The 10,527-nt window shown below is 53.2% G+C and overlaps 1 protein-coding gene across 1 annotated transcript; it reads left to right on the forward strand.

The window, feature by feature from the left end:
* The first annotated feature begins 302 nt into the window (after positions 1-302).
* On the forward strand, positions 303-3,013 carry FOS (Fos proto-oncogene, AP-1 transcription factor subunit). The gene is made up of 4 exons (XM_067296831.1): positions 303-608; positions 1,038-1,280; positions 1,385-1,492; positions 1,612-3,013. The coding sequence occupies exons 1-4, from the start codon at positions 468-470 to the stop codon at positions 2,218-2,220; spliced, it is 1,101 nt and encodes a 366-aa protein (XP_067152932.1). The 5' UTR covers positions 303-467; the 3' UTR covers positions 2,221-3,013.
* The last annotated feature ends 7,514 nt before the right edge of the window (positions 3,014-10,527 follow it).

The following is a 10,527-nucleotide window of genomic DNA, read 5'->3' on the forward strand; positions in this document are numbered from 1 at the left end:
AAGGATATCTGCGTCAGTGGGTTCCCGAGCTTGGCGGTACCACGCCGCGCGGGCGGTACCACGCCGCGCGGGGGGAGGGGAGCCGCCGCCGGGCCGCCCCTCCCCCCGCCGCGCCGCCCGGCGGCCGCCGGCCCTCCCCCCCGCCTCGCGGCGCGCCCCCCCGCGGGAGGCGGCGGGGGCGGGGCGGGCGGGCCGGCCCCGGGGCGGGGCGGCGCGGCGCGGGGCCGGCGGCCCCCCCTCGGGCGCGAGTGGTGCGTCCCCCAGTGACGTCGGCTGTTCACACGCCGGGAGGGTATAAAAGGGCGGCGCGGCGCGGTACTCCAGCGCAGAGCGAGCCGAGTGGCGGAGCCGGAGCGACGCGGCGGCACGGACGGGCGCAGCCGGCCTTCCCGACCTCCTTCTATCCCTGCTTCCCGCCCGAGGACACTCCGTTCCCACGGCCCCGGGTGTGCACGCGCCGAGCCGACATGATGTACCAGGGCTTCACCGGTGATTACGAGGCGCCTTCCTCTCGCTGCAGCAGCGCTTCTCCGGCCGGGGACAGCCTCACCTACTACCCGTCCCCGGCGGACTCGTTCTCCAGCATGGGCTCGCCTGTCAACCCGCAGGTGAGGGCCGGGCCGCCGGCTTCCCCCTCGCCCGGGGCAGCGGGGGGGACGGGGGGGACACCCCGGCGGGGACGGGGGGACGGTACCGGGCGGCGCGGAGGAGGCGGCGGGCTGCCCCGGGCCGGGGCCGCGTGGGGCGGCGGCGGGGAGGCCCCTGTGCCGCGGCGGCGGGGCGGGCGGCGAGCCGTGGCTCGGGCTGCGCTCTGCAGCGGGTGTGTAAAGCGGCTTCATTGATAAAACGCGAGTTCATTGAGGAGACTCCGGAGCGGCGTCTGCGTCAGCGCAGACGTCAGAGATATTTATAACAGCTCCCTTTCATGTGGAGCCGGGTGATGGCAGCGCGCCGGCGCGGCCCCGGGGGCTGCGGGGGGCGGCCCGGGGCGCCGCCGCCCTCCCCGCTCACAGCCCCCCTCTGCCCTTGTTCCGCAGGACTTCTGCGCCGACCTGGCGGTGTCCAGCGCCAGCTTCGTGCCCACGGTGACGGCCATCTCCACCAGCCCCGACCTGCAGTGGCTGGTGCAGCCCACCCTCATTTCCTCGGTGGCCCCCTCGCAGAGCCGCGGCCATCCCTACGGCGTCGCGGCGCCCGCCGGCGCCTACTCCCGGCCCGCCGCCCTCAAGGCGCCGGGAGCCCGCGGGCAGAGCATCGGCCGCAGGGGCAAAGTGGAGCAGGTGAGCGGGGGGCCGGGCTGGGCTGGGCCGGGCCGGGGCCGGGGGCTGCCCTTGCCGGGGCACGAGGCTGGCGGCGCGACTCAGCGGCCTCTCTCTGCCCGCAGCTGTCTCCGGAGGAGGAGGAGAAAAGGAGGATCCGCCGGGAAAGGAACAAGATGGCAGCGGCCAAGTGCCGCAACCGGCGGCGGGAGCTTACCGACACACTGCAGGCGGTAAGCGCTGCCTGGATGTGCAGGCATCCTGGGGATGGGATGGGGGGGGGGGGTGGCATCTCAACTGGGGGTGTTGGGGTGCGAGGCTGGCCCTGGCTGACAGCCCACTCTATCCACAGGAGACAGACCAGCTGGAGGAGGAGAAATCCACGCTGCAGGCAGAGATAGCCAACCTGCTGAAGGAGAAGGAGAAGCTGGAGTTCATCCTGGCAGCCCACCGACCTGCCTGCAAGATGCCCGAGGAGCTGCGCTTCTCCGAGGAGCTGGCAGCCGCTGCTGTGCTGGACTTGGGTGCCCCCAGTCCCCCTGCCACCGAGGAGGCAGCCTTTGCCCTGCCGCTGCTGGCTGAGGCCCCACCGGCCGCACCGCCTAAGGAGAGCAGCAGTGGTGGGCTGGAGCTCAAGGCTGAGCCCTTTGACGAGCTGCTCTTTGCCACAGGGCCGCGGGAGGCCTCCCGCTCTGTGCCTGACATGGACCTGCCTGGGGCCTCCTCTTTCTACACGTCAGACTGGGAGTCACTGGGTGCCGGGACCAGTGGGGAGCTGGAGCCCCTCTGCACCCCTGTGGTGACCTGCACCCCCTGCCCCAGCACCTACACCTCCACCTTTGTCTTCACCTACCCTGAGGCGGACGCCTTCCCCAGCTGTGCCGCCGCGCACCGGAAGGGCAGCAGCAGCAACGAGCCCTCGTCCGACTCTCTCAGCTCCCCCACCCTGCTGGCCTTGTGAGGGGCCCAAGTCCCTCGTACTGACTGACCTGCCGGGCCCCCTCCCCTGCCCGTGCGCCCCCATGGACTCACCGCTGTGCCCCACGGGTCCCCAGGCCTGGGGAGGGCCCCACCACCGCCACCCCCTCTATCTGGCCTGGTGCCCCGGGGCCTGGCAGAGCGCCCCATGCTGAGGCCTCGTACCTCTTCCAGAGATGTAGCAAATCGCATGGAGTTTGTCTTGTCCCCAATGGCCCATCCATGAGAGCTGTTAGTCTGTAGCATGTCCCACATGGCTGGGTTGGTGACTCCCTCCCCTCCTTAGTATCACTAGCATTAACTAATTAATCTCTTGGTTTTAAACTATTGGAATTAACCTGGTGCTGGGTATCTCCAACTCGTATCTAGTGCAGCTGATTAACAATAACTACTGTGTTCCTGGCAATATCGTGTTCTGATGACTTAGCAATGACCCATCTTATGTGGGAGGGGAAAGAGACTCTATTTTATTTTCTAGTAGGTAGATAAATAGCTATATCCATGTACTGTAGTTCTACATTGATGTTCATTGTAACTTTACTGATCATGCATTGTTGAGGTGGTCTGAATGTTCTGACATAAGTTTTCCATGAAAACGTTTTTATTGTGTTTTTAATTTATTTATTAAGATGGATTCTCAGATATTTATATTTTTATTTTATTTTTTTCTACCTTGAGGTCTTTTTTGACATGTGGAAAGTGAATTTGAATGAAACTTAAGCATTGTCTGCTTATTATTGTTCAGAGACATTGTCAATAAAAGCATTTAAGTTGAATCTGGAGCTGTTCTTGTGTTGCCTTTTGCATCACTTCCTTATGACCCCAAAGTGGTTCCCTTCTCTGTAATATGGGCTGAGACTCGTGAGCTGCTGCCTGAGGCAGGGGGTGCTCCAGGGGCAAGGGTGGGAATATCCTTAAGGACAGGTCTGCCATCCCTCTGATGTATTAATCAGGATGGGCTGTGGCACCTGGGATGGCTGCCAGGGTGATCTCCTTGTCTCTGACCTTCCCCCTTCCTCTCCGTCTGGGGATGCCTGCCTTGGGCTTGGTGTCCTTCCTGTGCCCTTGTACCTCTGCATTTCACCTCTAATGTGGCCTTTCCTCAACAAACTTGAACTAAGAAGGGCAGAAGAGTTTCAGCCTCTGAATCACTGAGGCTGGTGCCAGGCTGGGGTCCACCCTGGCATTTGCATGCTCCTAGCAGCACAGCTTCCTTCTGCCTGCAGAGGCCCAGAAACTTGCCCTTGTTGCTGGTGCCCTGGGCTGGGTCTGGCACCCCAGAAACAGTACTGAGAAAGCTGGAAGAAGATAAAGGGGAGAGATGTGCTCACCCACTTTCTTCTCACTCCCTCACTTTGGGCTGCAAGGGGTATATGGCAAAATGCTCACCCTTTCCTTGCCCTGCATTTTCTGTTAGCCTTAGCTCAGCCTTTGCAACAGAATGAGTATAGGCTGAATAGTGAACAGCCCACCTGCTCTGGGAATGTGCTTCCCAACCTGGGGTCCCTGGCTGCAACATGGCCTCTCCTCCCTCAGCCATTTTAAAAGAGCTGCTGCTTTTTGTCATTCCTGCTGCTTGCGCACTGGAATGTGTGCCTCCCTGGCCTGCCTAACCAGGATGGGGCAGGCTGCCCTTGTGTGCAGAGCACTCTTCTGCTCCCTCCCTAATGCAGAGGTGAAGGCAGCAGCATATGAAGAGTCCCACAGAGCAGCAGCAAGGCTTCCCTGACAGCCTCCAGCACTGTCACTCCAGCTCCTGAGAACCTCTTTCTCAAGGTGCCACAGAAATCCTGCACTGGCATGTGGGTCCAACCGGAGGTCACCTTGACCCTGTGCTCTCAGGAAATCTGTGCAGGCTTGAGGAGTCTCCAGCATTCAGGGTTGGGTTTGTGTAACCCCAGGCTTCCTGGTCACTGAAGCAAGCTCTGCTTTCTTCACCCCTTCCCCAGTCAGAGCACGCACAGGATATATCTCATCTCAGTAGTGTGTATTGCAGCTTCACAGCTTGCTCAACAACAAGGCCTGCCCTGTGCAAAAGTGAATATTACCCATGCAGCTTCCCATCTTTCAACATTAAACTGGAGGCAGCGTTGACAACTGAAAAAGAATGAAACAGATCCTCAGCACTGACTCTGGTTGCTACTGAGATGCCACCCACTTAGAAGCAGCTACTTTCACATCACCACTCTAGTTTACAAGGCTAACACCCAGGCACAGCAAATGCACAGTAGCAATGACCCTCAAGCAGTCATGTAGGTGCAGCTCCAAGAAAGTGCGACTCACATGACAAGCAACCTGGTAAAGTCAGTAAATCTGGAATCACAACATGCCTTCTGCTGAAAGACCAGCAGGTTCATAGCTGGAGAATTCAGGGGCCTTAAGAAAGCCTGCATATGCTGTCAAAGACACCTGATGCTCAGCAGAGGGTCAGAAAGGAACAGTGGTCTTCAGATTCCCAAAACACTGAACAAGTCTCCTCCAAGTAGGTGGAGTGATTCTGGCCCATCATCTCTCAAGATCACAGGACAAGTTAATGCAAAATCTAGGGCGGAATTTGTACATCTGAGATAAAGTAACCCCATAGATTAACTGAGGCTTTTTCCTTCAGACAGCAACTACAGCAAGTGCCAAGTGTGAGTGTCGGCTTTTACATCTGTTACGCAATGATGTCAAATTCAGGGGTGGCACTGCATGACACCTCTAATGTTCAACCCCAGGCTCCAGCCCTAACATTACTCTTTGCCTTCAGCCAGGGACAATCTGGAATTCAGGATGTGCTAGATTAAATTTATGGCATGTTGTGGATGTGATTTATCTGCTTCCTAGCATTTGAGAACTCTGGAGCAAAATCTCACTTAAATCAGTGGGAATCTTGCCACCGACTTCAATAGAGCCATGAGGGGGAGTAATGCAGCATATAAATCTCTGCTTGGAATGAATTAAATGCATGTGCCTCAATTATAAATGGTATCTGATACATCACACAGATACTGGTGCGCAGCTTTGTGAAACAAAACAATGGAATGTGATGATAAGACAAGCAACTAATACTAGCATTATTTCTGACGCCTCCTTTGCTCCTGATCCCATTGAGGGCAGTATTGTAATTAATTCTTAGAAATGGAAGCTGCGATGCAAGGCAAAGAATAGGGTGACTGTTACTGTGAATTACGAAAAGCAGAGCAGTGAAACAGCACAAAGAGCCTTAAATACGTTTATGGCAGAATAAAGAATGGCCGTGCGGGAGAGCGACCCCAGAAACACGAGGGCTGCCCGGACGGACACGGGGTCCCTCTGACGCCGGCAGGGACTGCAGCTCCGACGCTCCCGTGCGCATCGGCCGCCCTGGCGCTCCCGCTGCCTGGCGGGGCGAGGCGCCCTCTCCGAGGCGCGAGGGCAGGGCGACAGGGCAGGCTGCTTCCAGCCGCGCTAGGACCAGCCCCGTTTACCTGGCGCCGCTAGCGACGGGCGCCCTCCCCCGCGCCGGGGGCAGCGCGGCCCGCCGCGCCCGCACGGAGCCGCTGGGCCGCGGGCTGCGCAGAGGCTCGGGCCGGGCCCGGGCGGCGCCAGCGCCGCGGGGACCCGGGGCTCGGGCGCGGCGCGGACCTGCGCGACCCGGCCCGGCCGCCGCTCCCCGCCGCCGCGACCGCGGCCGCCCCCGGCCCCGCGGCGCCCCGGCCGCGCGGCGCCCGCGCCTGCGCGCGCCGCCCTCCCCGCCGCGCTGTTTACTGTTTGGTTGCCGGGGCGCCGAGGAGCGCGGCACGTCAGGGACGTGACGTCCCACTCCCCGCGGAGACGCTACGAGCCAACGCCATGACGCAAGTGCTTCCGGCCGTGCCCATATATGGGAAAGCGGCGGTACCGTCTTCCCTTCGTTGGCCCGGGGCTGAGGCTCGCGCGTGCGGCTGGGCTGCGGGAAGGTTCTGGAAGGAAGGGGCGCGCGGAGGGGGCGGGGCGCGGGCGGTCGCGCGCAGGCGAGGCTGGGACCGTTGGTCCAACGGCCGGCGCGGGGCGCTGGCCGCGTTCCCTTGCCTCAGCGTCTGGGTCCTGAGCAGCTGGGCGCAGTGCTTGTTGGTGGGCATGGTTGGCCTTGGCTGTCAGAGTCCTGGGGCCGCCCCTTGATGGCAGTGCCCTCTCAGCCAGGGCTGCAGTTCAGGCCATTCGGTGCTTTCTCCCAGCCAGACAAAGGTATAGCACTTTGGGAGTGCTGGGTGTATAGTGGTCAGTGTGATACTTTGAGAAAAGCAGTGTTTCTTGTGACCAGGAATACACATTGGGGTCATAAGGCTGTATGGACTCCATTACTGCTTTTCCAGAGCTGTTGTCCCTGTTTTTCCCCCAAGTTGGGGGACATGCGCTGTGGGCAGAAGCACATGCAGACTTTCCAGATTGCCCAGAATGCCAGGTGTCTAGTGTCAGCTGGCTCACTTCTAACAGCTTGTGGTACTGACTGTCCTTAACAAGGCCTCCCTAGCTTCAGGTCTCTGTTTGGAAATCTCGCCTAGCAGCTACTCAGGGGTAGAAGTGATTTGTGACACTATGAAAAATCAAAGGCAACACAATTAAGCTTAAAATAAAATTAACACAGAATATCAATTAGTATTCATCTCTATATGGACTTGGATGAAAGACTTTTTTTTCTTTTTTCCTGATGCTGCAAGTGCGGTATATTAAGTTATCCTAAGAAACCTGACAGCCTTGTTGCAGACTTCAGTGTAGCTGGTGACTAGCTACCTGTATCCTTGAACATTTGTTCTGGCTGGTTCTCTTGCCATTCCTTTTTTGCTTATTTTGCCAATAACTGTGACTCTCCTGCCTACAGTCAAAATAGAACAGGAAGCCTGCCAAAAAGTCATCAGAGCCAATGGACAGTCAAGGTAAAAAAGACTGCTCAGAGAAGATAAGGTTCTAGAAAAGAAATTATATGATTATTTTGTTCTGCGTTCACTGTAGAGAAACTCAGCAAGATTCTCCTGCTTATCTTCTATTTTATGAGGGATTTATCAGAGGGTATGTCTCAAGTTGAAGTGTCCATAGGAAAGGTTATGAAAGAAAGGTAAAATGAAAAGCATTCAGCTGTCAGGACCAGATGATACCCAAGAGTTCCAAGGGAGGTCACAGTTTAAATAGCTGATCTACTAGTTGTCATGTGTGGCATCTCACTTTAGAAGTGCTTTGATATGAGAGAGTGGGAAAGCAGTTAAGATGTCAATCAAAAAAAATGGCTAGAGAAATTCTTGCAAGCTATTGACCAATATCTTTACCAGGCAAGTTAGTGAAAACTGCTTAAAAAAGAGAACTAGTGGGCACAGAGGAAGGTGGTGTACTGGGAGAATCAGCGGGGTTTTTCTGAAGAGAAGTCCTGCCACACACGTTGTTAGGAGTCCTGTGAGGAGTCAGCAAGCACATGGAGAAAAGACATTCAGCCATGTAGTCTACTTGGGTTTCCAAAGAGCATTCAGCAAAGTTTCTCAGCAAAAGCTTCTGAAGAACTAAGTTGCTATGGGATAAGAGGAGAAATTTTCACCTGGGTAGATGACACTGGGTTAAAAGACAGGAAGCCAAAAGAACAAAAAATGCATGGAAAGAGTCAATATTGAATTTCTACAAGGATCTGTATTGGAGGCTGTGGTCTGGAAAAGGCAATGAATAATGGGGTGACTGAGAGGAACTTCAATAAGACTTTACAATACAAAGTGAGTGGATGATGAAGTTCAGTGTAGATAAATGTAAAGTGTTTCAATGAGGAGAAAACCAGTCTGAACTTTACATATACAGAAAAGGCTGATTTATCACTTAGGAACAAGATCTTGGCATAATAACAGTTCTGTGAAAATCTCAGCTGAAGGCTTGGTAGCTGAAAGCAAATGAAACTTTAGGAATTATTCAGAAAGAATAGAGAACAGAGCCGTGAACATCATTATGCCATGGTGTAAATCCATGGTGTGCCTATGTTGTTGAATACTATGTACAGTTCTGATCTTATTCCCAGAAGGAGGTAGAGTGCTGCAAGAGGTACAGAAAAAGTAAATAGTTGTTCAAAGTTGTGGAACAGCTCCTGTATGAGAAACAGTTAAATTAACTAGGACTCTTTGGGTTTAGTGAAGGCTGAAGAGTGAGGGGAGATTACTTTCAGTATAAGAATGATGGGCACCAAATGAAACTTGGGAAAAGGTGGGCTTAAAAACAGACAAAAGGAGGTTGCTCATCACATGATATGGCTGACCAGAGGAAAACCTCCTTCCATGATTTTGTGGGTACTAAAAGTTTACTTGAACTCAAGAGAAGTCTAGAAAACAAATGGAGGAAAAAACTATTGAGGACTATTAAATCCCCAAACATCCCTTTGGCTCAGGAAGTCCTGATGTTGTACATTTCTGGAGCCTTGGGGAATATTCTAGGGAAGTAGCGCTGCATGCTTACAACCTTACAACCTGCTCTAGGTGGTTGCCAATGTCAAAAGACAGGATAGTGGTAAAAGGGACTCTGTCTGATCGTGTATGACTGTTCTTATGTTCTTTCGTAACTATTTTGCTAAACTTTTGCTCTTACTCTGTGTTTCCTTATTGAGATAGTACCTGAAATTTGTTTAAATTACCCCAAGATGTGATCTCATATGTCCATGCTTCTCTTCCGTTCAGATCTTTTGCTGATAAGGTTGTTCTTTGACAATGCTTCCTGCAAACCTTCCAGACATACTAGGTGTGCTGGTGACTTGGGGAGATGCTGAAGTGAAACTAAAAAAACCCACTCATTCTTCTGACTGGGAAACAGTGGATGTCCACAAGGGACCTGGATATTATATCAATAGGATATCACAGGAAAACAAAAGAAGGTCATAACTAACACATGGACAAAGCATCTCGATTGTTTCTAATTATGGAGCTCTTGTTCTGTTTTTTTCTCCGCATTTTTGGTCTGCAGAATAACAGCTTTTCAGCTCCTCTTCACTGACTATATTTGCACTCTGTTTTTATACAAATGTTTTGTAACTTGATCCTGTTGGCCAAAGATAACAGCTGCAACTTTAAAGGAGTCATTTTGATTCTGATTGCATCGCATCTTCCATTTGGTAAGGATTTAGGTCCTTTTAAATTGCCATCTTGAATTTTCCCATGCTAGAGAATAAGGGAAGTGAAACTACCTCATAATATAGTATTTATTTGTTTTTGTTTGCAAAACTAAGTTTTTGTTTAGAATGAGTAACATAGTATTGCAGAGGCCGTAAAATACAGTAGCAGTGTCAGTCCTAAAGCATGTAGTCTGTAATGTACAAGATTCATATATTACCAGGTAATTGGCGTTTTTAAGTAAAACATTATCTGGACACTGCTTTGGAATATTCTGGGTACTTCAGCATGAGAAAGATGCAGTTCTTGCTCTGAAGCATTTGAACTAATTGTCGGAGAAATGACAGTTGCCAGTAGCACACTGTAGAGAGAAGGACAAGCACTGTTATAGCATATAAGCATGTGGTATGGCAATTCAATTAAACCGGTAACGTAACCTAATGATGATGTGTCACTAACCTTGAGGACACAAAGGAAGATAAACCAAAGTAATTTGCTGTCATTACATAAGAGCTGAGTGCAAAGCCAAGAATGGGGTTTCAGAACAGATAAGGATTTCATGCAGACTTTCAAAGAAAGTTTACAGTTACAGCTCTTTACAGTCTTGACAAATTCACAGGAGTCTCATATCCTCCTTCCCCCTCCCCTCCTTTTTTTTCCTCCTGCTGTTTGTTAGCAAGTTCCAGCTAACCAGGAGCCAAAAGCTTGGGTTGTCTGGCTATGCCTGTACTGCTAAATCAAAGGGAATAGGTAGGCAGCTTGAGCATTGGACTGCTGATTCTCCATCCTGCTCTATTACACAGTAAACAGGGTCCCTGAAACAGTTTTGACCTGTGCCTGCTAGCAGTCCCCAAGACAGTGCTTGGGCATGGTTCAGGGAGTAGTGCGTGCCCCACTCAGCAGTGTAGGCAAGATTGCCTAAAGCTGGACTCCCTCCACTCTACAGGGTCATCCAGCAGTATCCTAGCAGATGTCATGCTGCCAAACAAACCTCTGTGCCAGGGTATGTGACATGTACCTTTAGTTTCATGCTGTAAAAACACCTCTCTGGCCTACAGCACAGCCCTCACATTTCTTCAATTCAGGGTGTTTGAAATAACACCTCTAAAATAATACTTATGCCTTAGGGCTGCAGGGGCACCACATGTGGTTCAGAAGTGACCCTGGGCCAAGTGCTGTGCAATGTGGATTTGGTGAGCATACCCCATGGCCTTTCCACC

Source organism: Apteryx mantelli, chromosome 4 (genome assembly GCF_036417845.1).
Source record: "Apteryx mantelli isolate bAptMan1 chromosome 4, bAptMan1.hap1, whole genome shotgun sequence".
Lineage (NCBI taxonomy): Eukaryota > Metazoa > Chordata > Aves > Apterygiformes > Apterygidae > Apteryx > Apteryx mantelli.